At 45.1% G+C, this 18,508-nt stretch overlaps 1 protein-coding gene across 8 annotated transcripts; it reads left to right on the top strand.

Moving 5' to 3' along the window:
* Positions 1-410: 410 nt before the first annotated feature.
* On the top strand, positions 411-17,796 carry LOC111159769 (peroxisomal biogenesis factor 5). 8 transcript variants are annotated; one of them, XM_022522362.1, is made up of 17 exons: positions 411-432; positions 755-914; positions 1,068-1,233; positions 1,564-1,599; positions 1,866-1,998; positions 2,213-2,344; positions 7,765-7,870; positions 8,391-8,481; positions 8,879-8,989; positions 9,235-9,327; positions 9,664-9,783; positions 14,227-14,370; positions 14,574-14,644; positions 15,040-15,252; positions 15,599-15,764; positions 16,028-16,185; positions 16,362-17,796. In XM_022522362.1, the coding sequence occupies exons 3-17, from the start codon at positions 1,087-1,089 to the stop codon at positions 16,561-16,563; spliced, it is 1,923 nt and encodes a 640-aa protein (XP_022378070.1). In that variant the 5' UTR covers positions 411-432; positions 755-914; positions 1,068-1,086; the 3' UTR covers positions 16,564-17,796. The 8 variants fall into 8 exon arrangements, with proteins under 8 accessions (XP_022378070.1, XP_022378072.1, XP_022378069.1 ...); XM_022522364.1 differs by lacking the exon at positions 755-914 and having other exon boundaries at positions 415-432; XM_022522361.1 differs by lacking the exon at positions 411-432 and having other exon boundaries at positions 676-914.
* The last annotated feature ends 712 nt before the right edge of the window (positions 17,797-18,508 follow it).

Raw genomic sequence — 18,508 nt, forward strand, 5'->3', positions numbered from 1 at the left:
GGGCAGGGAATCCCCATGGGTCACAATGTGCCACCAGGGAACTCAGGGCGGGCTGAAACCAGGATTACGTTCCCTTAGCTTTCCCTCAAAGCTCAGGAAGCCCCTCCTAGCTCCATTCTTCTTTGAGCTTCCCATCAAACCTGTCCTAGTGCCAAGGATCCTTTTGAATGCTCTCAGCGTCGCCGCTTCACGACTTCCCCTTTAAGGCGTTCTTCTCCTTTAAGATTCACGGCTCCCTCCGTCACGCTGCGTCGCAGCCTTAAGGCCCCGCCCCTACAAACAGCTTAACGCAGGGCAGTGAGGGCTGCGCGGCCTCCACGGCCCCTTTAAGCTCGAGCCCCGCCCCTTGCTTCCTGCCCCCTCCCCTCCCCACCCCCTTTAGCCAGCACCAGGTGCCCGGGCTGGTCGTGCGGCTCGGCGCGGCGCGCGACGGTGAGCGCAGGACCCCGAGGGGGCGCGGGGACGTGTTCCCGGTCTTCCCCCGTCCGGGCCTGTTTCTCGCGGGTCCCGGGGGCGGAGCTGGAGTTGCGACTGGGGCGGGGGTAATGGGTGGTCCAGAGCGCTGGAGGGGTGGGCCGGCACCCACCGGATGGGGGGAGGGGCTCAGGTGACTTAGGGGGAAGGAATGGGTCCCCGCGGAGCTCGCCGGACACGAGAGGTTTGGGGGACCGGGCTTACGCTCTGGCGGCGTTCTCCCTCTTCATTGCCCGTCCAATGCCCGGGTACAGCCCAATTGCGGAATTGTCCCCCTTAGACCCCTGGGGTTCCGGCCCCTCTGTGGGGGGCTACCGCCGGCCGGTGTCGCTGCCTGGGACCGCAGTCGTGGAGGCCGCTGGAGAGGCCGAGGCTGAAAGCGGTGGCCTTTGAGGAGGGCGGCAGGAGGGCACCGGCCCCCTCTCGGACTCCTGGCAGAGGTGGGGGCCATAGCAAAGGGCACAGGGGTGGAGGGTGGCGAGCGGCTAACAACCTGGGACGGACGTTCTCCCGCCTCCGCCCAGACATGGGCTGAGTGTGGGTTGAGGAAGGATCTGGCAGCCGGACCTCAGTTCCAAACCTTCTCTGACCAGCAGTGGGCTGGCGGTCACCATGGCAATGCGGGAGCTGGTGGAGGCCGAATGCGGGGGTGCCAACCCACTCATGAAGCTGGCTGGGCACTTCACACAGGACAAGGCCCTTCGGCAGGAAGGGTTGAGGCCTGGCCCTTGGCCCCCAGGAGCCCCGGCCACAGAGGCGGTGAGTGTACTTGAGGTAGAAAACTCAAAGGGTGACCTGGGATAGAGGGGCCAGATGAACACGTTGGGATAACTGCTTTCTCTGTTGTGTTGCAGATAATAGTAGTTATCACTTAATGAGTGTTTACTTAACACTCTACTAAGCATTGTACATCCTTATACAGATGAAGGCAGTCATTTTGTAGATGAAGAAACTGGGGCTCAGAGAAGTTTTGTGACTTGCCCAAGGTCACTCTAAATGCTAGAGCTGGAATCTTAACTCCTGTTAACTGAGTTGGGTATGTGGACTTCATTACTGTATCATATTGCTTCCCTTTTTTTTCTGTCTTAGGTCTCTAAGCCTTTGGGAGTAGCCTCTGAAGATGAGGTAAACATACCAGTCTCTTCTGCTCCATTTTTCTTTTGCCCATTGTGTTTTTACTTTAAACATGGCTCATTTATATTTCATTTTTTGGAGCTTCCTGACTAAAAGAGATTTGCCTTATTTCTTCTCCTGCTTGGTATTAAAAGTGTACTGAGTATTTTGACATCTGTAGTTTCTGTGTTTCCCTTTCCTTGTATTTGATGTAACTGTCTCCCATTCATGGGGCCCTATCTCTTGCTGAGTTCATGTCATCATCTTTCTCCTGGCAGCTGGTGGCTGAATTTCTCCAGGACCAGAATGCACCACTTGTGTCCCGTGCCCCTCAGACCTTCAAGATGGATGACCTCCTGGCAGAGATGCAGGAGATTGAACAGTCAAACTTCCGCCAGGCACCCCAGAGAGGTGGGTCCAGAGTCTGGTGGGAGGGCACATCATCATTTTCTGTGCAGATGGGACCAAGGGGATTCCATATTTGCATGCCGCTGGCATTAGGGAACTGAGATGCAGAAGGAGATAAAAGGGAAAGTGCTTTCATGTCCCTCAGGGTTCCTGAGGCATGATAGAATGATATGCATTTCTTTTTTTTTTTTTCTTAATTTTCTCTCTTTCTTTTAAGCTCCTGGTGTGGCAGACTTGGCCTTGTCTGAGAACTGGGCCCAGGAGTTTCTTGCAGCTGGAGATGCTGTGGATGTAACTCAGGATTATAATGAGACAGACTGGTCCCAAGAATTCATCTCTGAAGTTACAGGTGAGGCTTATTGTGGGTAAGTGGGTCATATGGGACAAAGTTTGATTCTGTGCCCCCAGTTCTTAGGGTATAAAGCGATTTCAGCTTCTATGACTTTTTGGACTCTTGACTCATTTCTCTAGGGCACTGAACCTGATTTCCCCTTAGGTGGTAGTAGGGAGTTATTGAAACTTACATGAAAGAAGGGATTGGGTTTGAACTGGGTAAGAGATTTTGGAAATTATATCTATGTATCTCTTTATTTGCCTCTATATAAAGAGAATGGGAGAGAGGACGAGGAGAGAGAACACGTGGAGTTAGGTACTTCTTTGTTATCTGGGACATTATTACTGTAGTTTGGTGGTGTGGATCCACAGATTGGATGGATGGCATTGTGGCCCAGGAAGAAGTGCTAGGCATAGCCAGTGGGATTCTGGCATTAAGTCATCTTGAACAGGGACGCCTGGGTGGCTCAGTTGGTTAAGCATATGCCTTAGGCTCAGGTCATGACCCCAGGGTCCCAGGATCAAGTCCTGCATGGCTCCTTGCCAGCAGAGAGCCTGCTTCTCCCTCTGCCTGCTGCTCCCCCTGCTTGTGTGTGTGCACTCTCTCTCTGACAAATACATAAAATCTTAAAAAATAAAAAGTCCTCTTGAACAGAGTTGGGGCCTTAGAAAATGGAATTGTGTTCAAGGGCTTGAAGTATGAGGTCTTAGAGGGCAAAGACCATATCCTGATGATAATAATAAATACTCATAATAATCACCAGTGTGTATTTACCGTCTTCTAGGCTTTGTATTAAGTGCTTTCAGTGTATTATCTGTTTAATCCCTATGAGAATTCTTGAGGTAGCTACTGTTTCTATTCTCAGCATATAGATAAGAAAACAGGCTTTGAGATTAAGTGATTTGCCCAAGGTGATACAGTTTTGTAAGTGGTGGAGTTGGGCTTTGACTCTGGGTTTGAATGATTCCAGACCCAGTTGGCTGAACCATGGTGCTCTACTGCCAGACCTGCACCTGGAGCTCTCCAGATTCCCAGCCTCGTTTCCGTTCTCTGTCTTTGAGAGTGTCCATGCTCATCCTATCCTTTGGAATTGATTCTTCTTCCCCAAGCCTGTCTGATTAGGGGCATGGGGAAAAGGCACTCTCTCTCTTCAGCTTTCCTCTTCCTCATTGCTTTCAAAGAGAAGCACTTGCTAGCTTTTTTCCAAGTTAAGAAATTAAGAATAACAAGACATACAAATGGAAAAAGTTACGAAGATTCTAGACTCTCAGGGCACTCATCGTCATAGTTCTTGAACATTCTTGAGATCATTAATGGCAGCTCTTTGTTTTTTCCCCACCATCGTTTTTATTCTCTAAAAATAGGGCTTTCTCTCTCTAGGAAGAAAATGCCACATCTAACAACTAAAGCTCATCTTTAGTAAAAGCTATTGATCTCTTTTATTGTGACTCCCTTTCCCACCCTTAAGTGGGAAGTTTAAGGTAGAAGATAGATATTCTTGGTTTCATTAGTGGTACTTTGCATTTGATAAACTTCATTTGGTCGTCATGGTTACACTTAGCTGGTAGGTATTCCTTCCCCATTTTATAGATAAGGAAACTGAGATTTGTAAAGGTTAACTACTTGGTTCAGAGTCACTGAGGAACATTCTCTACGCTCCATAGTTAAAACCATTACTCTGTCATTGAGACTTCTCTTCAGGGGACTGCCTCAAGTGAAAATCTGAGTTGTAGCAAACACCTTCCACCAAACAAACTCAGTTTTTCATACAAACCTTAGACTTAAATGCGACCTCTTTATCGTAGAGGGACTTCTTTTGTAATGTGTGGGCATCTGTCATTTTGGTAACTCAGAAAAAAAAAGTCAGTGCTACTATGAGCATTGAGATTGATGAGATTTTTGTTATAATGATCAAAATTGCTTGCAATCAGTGAAAGCTTCCTTAACCTGTAAGTGAAAAACAACTTTAGAAAAATGAGTTGGACCTCTCTTAACTTGTTAAGTCCTCTTTGGGAGATTTCTTCTGTTTTACACATTCTTTTGGGACTGTGCCTGCTTCATGGAGACAAGAAGATGGAGAGCTGGAAAGGGAAATTGAGCTTTTGGTGGTCTGTCTTCATAAAAATGCCAGTTGCAGCAGTATATTGCTTTGTAGGTACTGGACCTTCAGTATTTATTGAACAAATGAATTGAGATCTGGGAGAAAGCTAAAGGAAATTAATTTTCTGGTAATTCATTTTTTTATTATCGTAACGTTTGTGGCTGATATTATATTGATGATATAGGTTACCAATTGCTTTATGGATAAGTAGACTTCAAGATGAAAGGAGGTTATATTTAAATCCTTTTTATCTTCAAATCCCTGTTGTTAAGATTCTAGACTCAAGTTTAAAAGGAGCCTTGACAGTTCATTTTTTTCCTTGTATTAGTGTTTTATTTGGAAATAATTATAATTTCACTGGAAGTTGCCAAAAAAATGTAGAGGAGAGTTCTGTGTATCTTTCACTCTGTTTTCCCCAGTGGTAATATTTTGCTTAACTGTTAGTTATATACAGTATCAAAGTCAGACAGTGGCTATTGGTACAATCCATAGAGTTTATTAAATCACACCAGTTTTATAGGCCTTTGTGTGTCTTTATGGTTTTGTGCCATTTGATCATGTGTGCAGATTTGTGTAACTGCCACCACAGTCGAGTTACAGAATTAATCCATCACCACATGAAGCTCATTTTTGAGTCTGCCATATTTCTTGATGCAATCCAGCCCCCACCCATGCCCTTAAATCTCCTGGGCCAAATAATGCTCCATCTTGTGACTATAGGGATGAAATACGTCTTTAAGGGATTTTGAAATTAGACAGCCTCAGCTAACATGTTGTGTGAGGTTCCTGCGGTAATCATGAGAGAGAAACCCGAACTTTCCTAGGAAGGGCTGTAGACAGCAGTAGCAGGTAGTGAGTGTCAATCCGTCTCCCCTGACGGCAGCCGAAGAGACTGTGGATGAAAAGGAGTAACAATCTCACTGTGATGTTTTCTACTTTCGGTATGGGTTTGCTGTGAGCAGACAGTAATGATAATAATAACTAACATTTGTTACTCTGAGCTTGATGTGTGCATTAGCTCACTTGGTCTTTACAACAATTCCTATGTAGTAGCTATTATTATCTCTATTTTATAGATAAGGAAAGGGAAACTTAAGGGTTAAGTACCTTGCACAGTGAATAAGTGGTGGTGTTGGGATTTGAGTGTCCAGTAGGCTGATCTGGAACCTACATTCTTTACCATTGATTGGGCTCTTTAGTAAACTCAGAAACCTTTACAGATAAGGGTGGGAAGTTCGGAGTTTTTGACTTTGGAGCTTGGGCTGGATATGCCAAGGAACACACAATGAGAAACTAAGACAACATTCTGAGTTGGATATTTGGTATCTAGGTTGTTGGTTCTAACTCTACTAATTTATGTGACCTGGGATAGTCCCTTCCTGGACGTAGGTCTTAATTGTTTCAATCTCAGGTATCCAAGAGGATCTCATTTTCTGTAAGAATTTATTGAATAATAGCGTGAAGGCCAAATAGAATTCTTTTGGTCATTTCATTTTGACTCCTCTTTTGGAGCAGGTTTCCAGTGCCAGGAAATTCTGAGGCTTGTGGCTAATATGGTAAAATACCAGATCATGGCTGTTTGAAGATGACTTTTCTCACCTCTGGGATTTTTTTCTAATCTGCCTCATGTCCCTTTTAAAGTCCAGGTGGTTTGTATTTTTTCCATTGCTTCTTGTCCTTGAAAGGAGCATTTCACAGAAACAGTATTCTCTATAATTTGAGGAGTACTTGTGGCCAGAGTAGGGTTCACAAAATCCTCTAGTTGAGAGGAAGGAGTGACTGGAGAGTAAAGAGAGGAGTGGCTAGTTTTCAACAGAATGGGACAAAGGGACCAGGAGGCGTTGTAGTGTCTACTTAAGTGTTAAGGTATCTCCTTACTAAGTCTCCGCTCTTGAGCCAACAGTCTAGTTGGGGCAAAGGAAAGAGAATGGTGAGGGAATCTGGATAAAAATGTTGAAAGTCCTTGAAGTTAAGAGGATCAAAAAAAAAAAAAATCATCAACCACATCTTTTGTTATATTAGTAATATTTATTATTTATAATTAAGTGTATTTTTGAGAGTCTGGGTCCCCCCCGCTTTTTTTTTTCAGATTTTGACATTACTTTCTCAGATGTTGGGTTTACTTTGTTGAAATTGTTCAGGCAAAGTCTTGGTAAATAGAATAGACTGTTCTGTTAACATATTTAATACTGAGGGGATGAATCTGCCTTCTCAGTGTTAAAAGCAATGGCAAATCTTTAAATTGGGGACAAAATAGGACGAGCACTTCAGTGTTGATGTGGAAAGGTATCGATGCGGAGCAGAAGGAAAGGATACCGAGGCTTCTGACTTCTGTGTGTTTACTTGTTCTTTAGGGCACCTTTGAACCATGTCTTAATGCTTTCGTTTTGTTTTAGTTTGGGTTTTTTTTTCTGGCCCTGGAATAATTCAGGACAAAGTGCTGGAGGTTGAGAAAGAGTTTAGCGCCCTCGTTTGATCTGTGACCTTGGTGTGTTTATTATGATGTTGCAGTGGCGCCCTTTGTCACTAGAGCTTCTGAGACAGTTTCTGGAATTACACTTAAAACATAGCACTCAGAATGAATCAAAAGTCAGACTAGTGTTTTTTCCTGGGGGAGGGGCAGTCTGCGGGAGCCGGTGAGAGAGCAGTAAACCTCCTGCATCTTGATCTGGGTGGCGGTGATCCGAGTCACTCATGTCGGAGTTCATCAGGCAGCACGCTTACGTTTGGTGCACTGTATGTACTTTCATGCTTGCATGTTCCATCTCAGCTAAAAAAATGGAACAGACATCCAATGGGAAGAGTGGACCAATAATGTATCTTTAAATTCTAGTCCTGCATTCTGCTTCTCAGAGTCTCTAGGTAGTTATATTAAGATGAAACATGAGGCTTGTTTTCTTGGGAGAGGGTGAACTCTATTGATTGGAACGCACCAGAGCTTTGGTTAAGGAGCAGGGGCTCTTCTGTTCTCCCGTAGCTCCTTACCAGCTGGCCGCAGTACCTTTGAGGAAGGTGGAGGCCCTCAGCACCCGCTATTTCTTATTGAAGTCTCTGACACTTCAAGCAAAAAGGTTTGGTCTGTCTTCCTTTCCTGAGTCTCCTCATTTGTTCTCTTGTTTCCAGCTCCATAAACTTCTACCCCAGGCCCCTTGGAAGTAGGTTGTGTATTGAGAATTCAATAGTGTTTTCTTTTGACCAGGAATCTCTGAGGTATTCAGTAGGATCTCATCTGCTTTGGCTTGGGTAAGAGGGTCAGTTGAGTACGTGTCGTACTCTCCCTTTCCCTGATCCCTCCCTGAGCCCTGTTTGATTTCTCCACGTCTGTTCCTTGCAGATCCTTTGTCTGTTTCCCCTGCCCGCTGGGCCGAGGAGTATCTGGAACAGTCAGAGGAGAAGCTGTGGCTGGGAGAGCCGGAGGGAACAGCTGCCACAGATCGCTGGTGAGTCTAGCTACTTCTTTCTGGATGGATCCCTGTGAAAGGAGTACTAGATGGTTTTCCCAGCCTCCCTCATCTCCTCCATCCACATTCTCAAACCGACTTGTAGTCCCCTCATTTTCTGTGTTAAGGTTCCCACTTGTATTATTACCCTAGAAGTTTGTCTCACATCCGGTTGAGTCAAGAATCCGTCTTAACCAGAATTTCATAACTTTAGCTTATGCACCCTGTTCCCTCTTTACTTTAGAGGCTACTGCTGTATTCTTTCTCTCTATAAATGGGTATTTGGGAAAGGGAAGGATAAAAGAATGTAGCTAGTGCTTTGCCACTTCTGGCCAGGTGTCCTTTTTTAATGTAACTTGGAATTTGTAGGTCCTTAATGAGAGAGTAGGACCACCCCCCACCCCCCACCCCCGCCTCGGGACCCAGGAACTGTGATTGCCATGGGCTGGGAGTAGGCAGTAGTGTGGGGAAGGTGGTGTCAGACTAGTGCGTGGAACTGGTTTGTCCTTACCTGTTCTAGGTATGATGAATATCATCCTGAGGAGGACCTGCAGCACACAGCCAGTGACTTTGTGGCCAAGGTGGATGACCCGAAATTGGCTAACTCTGAGGTGAGCCACATCTCACTGCTGCTTTGCCCAGCAGAGCTGGTCTTGGAAGTCAAGAGTCTAGCTTCTCTTACCCCAGTTTAAAGAGAAGGAGATAAGATCCAAAGTCCATTCCTTCTGTCTGGAGAATAGAGACTTAGGATCCTTCTTCTTCCTTCCAACATCCTTTCTCTCATTTCCTTGCATACTAACCCTTTTGCTTTTCTGTGTCTTCTCAAATATTTAAGGCCAGAAATCCCTTTCTTTTTGCTCTCGACGTTTTTCAGGGTCTTTAGCAAGTCTTGTCTGCAGCTAGAGATGGTCAGGGGGAGGGGGAAGTGCAGGTGTCTCTTGGGCATGGTTGAGAGTGCACACCTGGAAGTCCTCTCCCAAGTGGCCTCTGTGTGTCTCTGTGCCCCAGTTCCTGAAATTCGTGCGGCAGATTGGCGAGGGGCAGGTGTCCCTGGAGTCCGGTGCAGGGTCGGGCCGAGCTCAGGCAGAACAGTGGGCAGCAGAGTTTATACAGCAGCAGGTAGGACATTGTCACTTCCCAGTCCCACTTTCAGAGCCGGCTGGTGCCCCAGGCCTCGGGTTCAGTGTTCAGGGGTTCCAGACGGGAAAGCGATTTTACTGCCAACGTGTCTTGGTAGCATCCAGGTCCTGAGCGGGTGGGAAAGAGTCTGAGAATGTCCTCAGAAGTGTCCAGGTTGCTGGTGTTCAGTGGGTGTTCAGTGGGTAGAAAGTTGGTGGTGGTATGACCATCCTTCTTTGTCACAGGGTACATCAGAGGCCTGGGTTGACCAGTTCACAAGACCAGTAAACACAGCTGCCCTTGATATGGAGTTTGAACGAGCCAAGTCAGCTATAGAGGTGAGAGCAGGTAGCACAGGAGCAGACGCCTAAGGGAACACACTCCATTGGACAGTGGCGTGTGAGCATCACCGATGATGAATGTTGTATGCTGTAGTGGTCCTGGACGCTCTGTGTCAGAACTGCCGGGGCTAGGGTGGGTGACTGTCAAAAATGCCAGTCCCAGGCCATCACCTTCCACTGCAGGATCGGAATCTGGGGGTAGGATCCAGAGGCGTTTGGACCCTTTGACATTTAGGATTTACTGTTGTAGGGAAGCCATCCTAGAGGCGCTGAGGGTGGAGTGGGGTGGTCATGATGGATCTCCTTTTTCTACCTGCCTTCCCTTCCTTACAGTCTGATGTCGATTTCTGGGACAAGTTGCAGGCAGAGTTGGAGGAGATGGCGAAACGGGATGCTGAGGCTCACCCCTGGCTTTCTGACTATGATGACCTCACGTCTGCTTCCTACGATAAGGTAGGAATTCTGTTCTCAGATCACAGGGTTTCTTTGTTATGTTGTTTCTCCTCTCATCCTGAATGAAGGGTACTTCCTTGCAAGTAATTACTTCCTTGAGCCCCTTTCTGTGAAAGGAAATCTGAATCATTCCCTTGTCCCACTCCTCTTCAGAAATTGAAGGTATGCTTTATTCTTAGAACATACAGATTAATAATAATAGACTGTCCTTGTCAAATCATGATAAGACGGTGATGTAATACCTGTGACAGAGATTTGCCTGTGATGCATTCAGAACAAAGGTGAAGGAGCTCTGCTTTGGAGGTTGATTGGGAGATCGGTGTAATTCCTTTGGTAGAGAGTAGTAATTGGTAGATTATGTCTCTGTTGCTACATCTTAGTATCTATTTATTTTTTTTAACTCACAAATTTATTTTAAAAATCTATTTTAAAATTAAAAATTATTATAAAAAAATGGATCTTTTTCTCTAAGTACTGACCATGTGTACCAATTTAGGGTGTTTGCAAAGAATTATATTAAATTAAATGTTAGGAAAATTTCCCAGCCAGTCATTGGTCAAAGATAATCTAGTTTCGTACATAGCATAGACTTAGACTTAGAAGCGTATGCTATTTCAGAGGTATTACTGTAGAAAAAAATGTACTTTGAGGTTGTAGGGTATTTAGGGATGTAGTTAATAATTGAACTGCTAAGTTGAAGCATGAGAGGAAAGGGAGAGAATTATTGGGTTTTGAAAGAAGCAAAACAGGAACTGAGGAGGTGAGTAGCGATGCCTCTTCCCAGCTCAGATCTGGTTGGGAAAGGATTCTGGCGCTAAAACCAGGACCTGAGATGTGGAGCTGGATGCTGGAGGTAGATCTTGACATCAGGGAGCTGTGTGTGCAAAGATAAAGAAGAGTGAAGTTCAAGATAACTTTAAAAAGGTTAGCATTTGAAAGCCAATGAAAAACTTAGTACTGGGAAAAATAGGGTTTTGTGTACTATTGCAGTCTGATTTTTTATGAGCTGTCCTGTTAGTAGAAAAACAGCTTACTTCTTGGAACCTGCTTTGTGTTTTGCCATAATGAGTTTCTTCTATAGAATTCTGAGGAGGAAGAACTCAAGGTAATACCTGGTATAATACCTGGTAATACCTGGAGATAATACATTTATTAATTTGTATTAGCAATTTGGTAAGTTGCATAGGTTCTCTTAGCTTACAAATGGCAAATTATAAATTCTAGTTGAAAATTTCTGTGCTTTGATAAATACAGATATAGCACTGATTTTGTATGAATAGCATTTTTTACTCTCATGTTAATGACTTGCTAGGTGGAATATAATTTTTTTAATAAAGTTTTAAATTCAGAACTTATGTTTTTAGATTTTTGAACCCTATTTGATATCATTGGTACCTTGAGATAGTGCAGATGTAGGACTAGAAATATTTGCATTAATGTTCCACAGAATTGTGCTCTACTTTGTTACTAATAATGAACGATTCAGATTTTATCTGGCTTTATTCTAACTATTACTGAATTATATGTCAGTAGTGCTTTTTTTGCTTTTAAATGTGACTCTGACCCTGATTGTTCTATAAATTCATGGGTCTCTGAAAAATACTATTTTTTACTGGATGGTCCTTAAATTTTCAAGACAACTTAACATGTGTACCTCAAGCAGATAGTGTATTCTTTTAGCATAAAGAGAAGTTTCTGCAATGGGACAGACTCTTAGTGGAAGAGCAGAAGCTGTGTGAGCCTTTGAGATTTCAGAGTAGACCAGACAATGGATCAGACTAGCTCAGGTTAGACATTTTACGTTGCAGCAGTGATCATAAGCTCATGCTGCATTCTTTGGCGGGCTGTTGAAGCTTCCTCCAGCATATTCTTGTTCCAATTGTGCATGTATTCTAATTATGAACAATTCCTCTCTGATCAGCAGTTGATAAAATGGCAAGGAGGCTAGACAGCACAGACGAGGGAGCACTTAGGGAACCCTGTAGTTGCAGTCTGATGGCCTTGATGTGTTACATTGTCTTTTCAGGATAATGCCTATTTTATGAATAGTATTTTATGCCTTTTTTTTTTTTTTTTAAAGATTTTATTTATTTATTGGACAGAGAGTGTTCACAGGTAGGCAGAGAGGCAGGCAGAGAGAGAGGAGGAAGCAGGCTCCCCACCAAGGAAAGAGCCTGATGGGGGGCTTGATCCCAGGAACCTGGGATCATGACCTGAGCCGAAGGCAGAGGCTTTAACCCTCTGAGCCACCCAGGCGCCCCTGCCTTTTTTTTTTTTTTTTGAAGATTTTATTTATTTATTTGACACACACAGAGAGATCACAAGTAGGCAGAGAGGCAGGCAGAGAGAGGGGTGGGGAAGCAGGCTCTCTGCTGAGCAGAGAGGTGGATGCGGGACTTGATCCCAGGGCCCTGGGATCATGACCTGAGCTGAAGGCAGAGTCTTAACCCACTGAGCCAGCCAGGCACCCTATTTTATGCTTTTTGATAATATGACTTGGGTGAATATTCTTTTTTTTTTTTTTTTAAAGATTTTATTTATTTATTTGACAGAGAGAGATCACAAGTAGACAGAGAGGCAGGCAGAGAGAGAGAGAGAGAGAGGGAAGCAGGCTCCCTGCTGAGCAGAGAGCCCGATGCAGGACTCGATACCAGGACCCTGAGATCATGACCTGAGCCGAAGGCAGTGGCTTAACCCACTGAGCCACCCAGGTGCCTCTTGGGTGAATATTCTTATTTGATGCTCTCAATAGCTCTGAGAGGCAGGAATTAATTTCATTATGAAATTGTGGTATAGATGATGGTGATCTCTGTTTCCTACAGGGTGGCTTAAGGCGTGGATTGATGATAGATAGGAATTGAGGTTGAATGTGGTAAACTGGAGTAGGGGTTAGCAAACTATGTCCTGCAGTAAGTCTGGCCTGTCACCTGTTTTTGCCTGGCCTGTGAGCTGATAGTGGCTTTAAATGGTTGAAAAAAATTGAAAAGTACTATTTTGTGACGTGTACAAATTATACAAAATTCAAGTTTTGCTGTCTATAAATAAGGTTTTATTGGAACACCGTCATACTTTTTTGCTTACCTATCTGTGGCTCCTTTCTCTCTCCAAAGGTGGAGTTGAGTAGTTGCGACAAAATATTTATTTACTTATTATGTGGCATTTTACAGAAAAGACTTGCTGATTCCGGGTCTAGGGTCATTTTCTACCTTCTAAGTTTTCATATTGTACAGAGATTTCCCAGGCACATTACCTATTCTCAACATGAATAGACTTTAAATATGTTTATTTTTAATCCGTCTCCTATAATATGTCTTGTTTTTTAGACGTCAATCATAATCATGTAATTTCGGTTCATCACAAATATTTACATCTGATCGCTTATCATGGTTTAGAACTTGGCTGATAAGGTTTAAGTGTTGCCAGTTTTTTTAGCAGTTCCTTGGTAATAGTGAAAAGGGGCCTCGCTCTTGTCTGTATTATGTATGGTTTCATTCTGATGTGTCCTTAGCTGCATTTAGAAGGGCTCTGCCTGGTAGTTTGCATCTTCTTTTCATTCTGGTGTGGTGTTTGTGTTGGTAACTCCTCAAAAGAACTCCCCCCAAAGAACATTTTATCTGCTTGTCCCAAGTCATGGGGCTTACTAATGACTCCCATTTTATCTTATTAATACTACTCTTTGCCTGACATGAAATACCAGTAGACAGAGCTTTGCACGTAGCATCATAATTCTTTCCTCAAATGAGAAATCCTCAGTGAGAAAATGTTGTTTTTCTGAAGCATTTTCTGCCATCAGGATTTTGGTTCATCTAGCTTTCATTTACTATCAGATAGAGATTAATATTAGTAGCTTCTAAGAGTAAAATTAGTGAACAACTAAAATTTTTAGAGTGCTTGAACACATGTTATCCAGTCATGCGCACAGTGTTTCTGTGAGCTGGGTAAGAGTGGCATCTGCGTGGCATCTGAGTGGTACAGCCTCTCATTCCAAATTGCATTTCCATTATTCATTTTCATGCTGTTGCAGGAAAATAGGAAGTGCCCTTTGAATAGCTAAGGAGACCTTATCTCTTAAGGTAAGATCTCATAAGATCTGCTTATCTTAAGCAGTTCCTGTAAGAAATGTGTTCTGTCCAGTGGTGAGAATCAAGGATGTGGAAATACAGGCCTATAAGGACTTCCTAAAATTGGTTTATTCCCAGCGTGGGTCAGAGTTTGTAGACTATTAGCTTTTCAGGAGATAGCAGCATGAGCATGATACTGAATGGATTTACTGCGGTCGTAGATGATCTCCTTTCTAATATGGAAAATTTGCCCGTATTTAATTCATATACCTTTTTGGAGGCCTTTAACTTCTCCACCTCTGTCCCGGTTGTCATCTGCCATCCCGGTGCTTTGACTGTGATGGCTCTTTCTGAGGTTTTCACTTGCTTCCTTTCCCTTTAGGGGTACCAGTTTGAGGAGGAGAATCCCCTGCGTGACCACCCCCAACCTTTTGAGGAGGGGCTCCGGCGACTTCAGGAGGGGGACCTGCCAAACGCTGTGCTGCTTTTTGAGGCAGCTGTGCAGCAGGATTCTAAGCACATGGAAGTGAGTGACGCATTACTCTGACTTCATATGAGAGCCCGTTTCCGTCAGTTTTGAGGGAAACCCCATAGAGTAGTGCAGATGGATTAGGGCCTGGGTGATGGCCTGGGATGGGGTAGTAGGAGTGAGAGGGTGAGTGGGGGGAGCCAGAGGAAGAGAGGTTGGAAAGGTGAATGCAGTGATAGAATCTGACACCTTCTCTCTAGGCTTGGCAGTATCTGGGTACCACCCAGGCAGAGAATGAACAGGAACTCTTAGCCATCAGTGCGTTGCGGAAGTGAGTACATGAACGGTGGGGTGAGGTGGTTCCTGGGCTCTGTAAATAGCCTTTGGAATGATAGGATTCCAGACCCAGATCCTTGTCTTTTTTTTTTGGTCACTAGCAAGAGTGTTTTCTTGTGGTGAGACTCTTAAGGTTTGGAGTGAATTGGAGATATCTTGTTCCATTCCTTCATCAGCTTTAATTTTGTGTGTAGGACCCTCACTGGTTCCTTGGCTGCTAAAACCTTCTCCTTCTTGTATCTGTAATTTTTTTCACTAACACCCCTGTAGAGGAGTCCTCTGTGTCTTTAATCTGAGGGAGTTGGCAGGTGAGGCCATTGTGACTCTGCATTCTAGGACTATATTCCAGCATCACTGTGGATACCAGCTCTGCCCACTCTGTCTGAACAGGTGTCTGGAGCTAAAGCCCGATAACCGGACAGCACTGATGGCGCTGGCCGTGAGCTTCACCAACGAGTCCCTGCAGCGACAGGCCTGTGAAACCCTGCGAGACTGGCTGCGCTACACGCCGGCCTATGCCCATCTGGTCGTGCGTGGTGAAGAAGGGTCTGGGGGGTCAGGACAGGGCCCCAGCAAGCGCATCCTCGGGTCTCTGTTGTCCGAGTGAGTGAAGGATTCCTGGGATGACAGATGGTAACCTGAGCCCCAGTAGAAGGAGGACCTTGGTTTTGGAAGCCTGGCTGGATTGATACTCAAGGACCTCAGAGTGGGATGGGAAGCCTGGGATGCACTTGAAGGAGGTCTGCATTCTATGGTGCAGTGCTGGGATGAAACAGAAAAACCTGTTTCTAAAATGAAATTTGAGAGTAGGAGGATGACTGATAGATTGATGAATCTTGGGGATATGAGTGACGAATTAAGGAATTATTTTGGAAGGGTAAGAATATAGACACATCCATCCACCTACTTTTGCATTTTTTTTTTTTCTTTTTCTTTCCTATTTATCTAGCTCCCTCTTTCTTGAAGTGAAAGAGCTCTTCTTGGCTGCTGTGCGCCTGGACCCTACATCCATTGACCCAGATGTGCAGTGTGGCTTAGGAGTCCTTTTCAACCTGAGTGGGGAGTATGACAAGGCGGTGGACTGCTTCACGGCTGCCCTCAGTGTTCGTCCCAATGTGAGCCTCAGGGGAGGAATGGAAATAGCACATGATTGCATCTTATTGAAGGATCATTTGTTGGGACCTTCGAAGTCACGGGAGCTTCTGTTCCATATACTGATTGCCTTGGGAGAATTGGGCAGAGAAGGCTGGAAACATTTGAGAAGAAAGGAAGGGAGAGTAACATGTATTAGCTAAACAGAATGGTGACCCGGGGAGGATGGGCAGAGTTGGATCTGAGTCTAGCTGTTGTCACTACTCCTTCCCCATCTCTATTCCAGGACTATTTGCTGTGGAATAAGCTAGGGGCCACCCTGGCCAATGGAAACCAGAGTGAGGAAGCGGTAGCTGCGTACCGTCGGGCCCTCGAGCTACAGCCTGGCTATATACGGTCCCGCTATAACTTGGGCATCAGCTGCATCAACCTCGGAGCTCACCGGTGAGAGCATCTATGGAGTAATTAGTGAATGAACTCTTTCTCCCTGCCTTTGGCCCTAGCTCCTCATTCTCCAATCCTCTGTTTGACTAAACAGCCCCAGCTTTCTCCCCATGCCAGCTGATCTGCCTCCTTCCAGTAATGTTCTGCTCACCAGCTCTCCTTCTTCTTCCCCACAGGGAGGCTGTGGAACACTTTTTGGAGGCCCTGAACATGCAGAGGAAAAGCCGGGGCCCTCGGGGTGAAGGGGGTGCCATGTCGGAGAATATCTGGAGCACCCTGCGTTTGGCATTGTCCATGTTAGGCCAGAGTGATGCCTATGGGGCAGCCGATGCCCGGGATCTGCCCACCCTCCTAGCTATGTTTGGCCTGCCCCAGTGACAGTGGGATGGGCTGCCCTGTGAGTGTCTGCTTGGAGGGGTCCCTGCTCTGGACATGACTCCCTCTCCCCAAATGGGCCTACTAAGGGGGTGGGCTGATGACCACAAGCGGTGTGGCCCCTCAGGAGCTGCCTCAACGTAGTGGGTGGGGGTTAGTCCATGTTCTTCCTACATCACTGTAGGAAATGAGCTGTGTTATCTCTGAGTCTCTTGGTAATTCAGGGGATGTACATTGAGCTCCAGATCTCTCTGCTCATCATGCCCTTTCTTGGTGCTGCTTTTTGGGTAGGACCCGAAGATCTAGGGTAACTGTTGTCATCAGCTGCCATTTCTGATAGGGTCTGCCACATTTGTAATGTCTGTCCTTTCCCCCACTTACTGGGAACTGGTAATAGTACAGCTTTCTTGGTCAGTTGTGTGCAGCAGGTTCTTCTCCCATCCACCTCTGAGATGACTCCACCTGGGACAGGATGTTAGGAGTTGGCCTGTTGGGTTGAAATGTTGCTTTTGCTCAGCAGAGCTGAGTTTGATAGGGCTGCTCATAGTTCTCTTGCTCCTGGACCTCTCCTGGCTGTAGTTCAGGTTCTCTGGGTACAGTGCTGCATGCGGTGCTGCTGGCATCATTATTGAGGGGTCCATAGGAGTTGCTGGGGTCAGTTGTACAGAGAGTGTTTGTATGTAGGGTAGGAGGATGGCGTATTTGTGGAATGAGCCTAGGAGGGACCAGATGGGGTCAGATCAAGGGCGCTGGTGGGAGGAAGAGCAGGTGGCCTGGGGGTGTGGTGAGTGCAGCCAGCCCTCCTCTCAGAAAGGCCTGCAAGTAGGACTTGAGCTAACTCTTCTAGAAAGTTGGTTCAGAAATAACAGTCTTGCCAAATTCCAAGCAAAGAGGCAGTTCAGTGTTACCATAAGCCTTTTGTTGTACTTCTTGAAATGTTTCTAGGGGAAAGCATTGAAAAACCCCTCCCCCCGTATTACCTCCACAAGGTGAAGACTGAGGGAGCAGCTCGGACTCTTCTCAACTGTCCCCTGCCTGCATGGGGAGATACACTAACCCCCAGAAATGACTGCTGAGCCTCTTGCCTTGTCTTCAGTAGCTAAGATCAGAGAGATTTTTTTTTTTTAAACTACCATGGTCCCAAGGTTCCATCCTGAAATTTATTTTTCTTTGTATGAATATGTGTAAATGATTTAAAAATAAAATTGTATGAATAAAATTTGTATGAAGAATAAATGGAGCTGATCTGGGTGTGAGTTCTGCCAGGTGTGGGTGTGGGAGGTGGGTTGGTGTTTGAAGGACAGGTATTTAACAGTTTTCTTCCTCTTTCTTTGTCTCTCAAATTCTCCTTGGTGTATTGATTACCCATCCACCTGTTCAATAATATTGAGCACCTAATATTTGCCTGGTACTGTGAATAACATGGACAAGGTCCCTGTGTTCATGGAACTTAAAGTTTAGCAAGAGAGACCACTGGTTAACAATCATGCATTTTTCATACTTGTGATAATACTATAAAGGGAAATATGGGGTGTGATGTAATTGGTATTGTTTTCATTCTGAATTACATGGGAGGATTATGGTAGTTTTGCCAATGCTTATGCTTTCTAAAGGTTTTCATCTGGCTCTCCCTGGTCTTATTAGAAACTGTATCAAGAGCCATATAAAGATGGGTATTGATCCTGGGGAAATTTTTTTTTTTTTTTTTTTTTTTTTTTTTTAAGAGAGAGAGAGCGCAAGCAAGAGGGAGGGACAGAGGGAGAGAGAATCAAGCAGACTTAGGGCTCAGCATGGGGCCTGATGTGGGGCTCGATCTCACAATCCTGAGATCATGACCTGAGCCAAAATCAAGAGTCAGATGCTTAGCCCACTGAGCCGCTGGGTGTCTACATCTACCCAATCCAGCGGCAAATCCTATAGTTGTACCTACAAAATATATGCTGAATTT

Source organism: Enhydra lutris, unplaced genomic scaffold, assembly GCF_002288905.1.
Source record: "Enhydra lutris kenyoni isolate GAN:26980312 unplaced genomic scaffold, ASM228890v2 scaffoldscaffold69, whole genome shotgun sequence".
NCBI lineage: Eukaryota > Metazoa > Chordata > Mammalia > Carnivora > Mustelidae > Enhydra > Enhydra lutris.

What these genes read in the sequence shown, in the direction of transcription:
- LOC111159769 (XM_022522362.1), top strand. Translation starts at nt 1,087, where the DNA reads ATGGCAATGCGGGAGCTGGTGGAGGCCGAATGCGGGGGTGCCAACCCA. An exon ending in CAGAGTTTATACAGCAGCAG is followed by an intron (nt 8,990 to 9,234) that starts GTAGGACATTGT and finishes TCTTTGTCACAG; the next exon opens with GGTACATCAGAGGCCTGGGT. An exon ending in CTCGGGTCTCTGTTGTCCGA is followed by an intron (nt 15,253 to 15,598) that starts GTGAGTGAAGGA and finishes CTATTTATCTAG; the next exon opens with CTCCCTCTTTCTTGAAGTGA.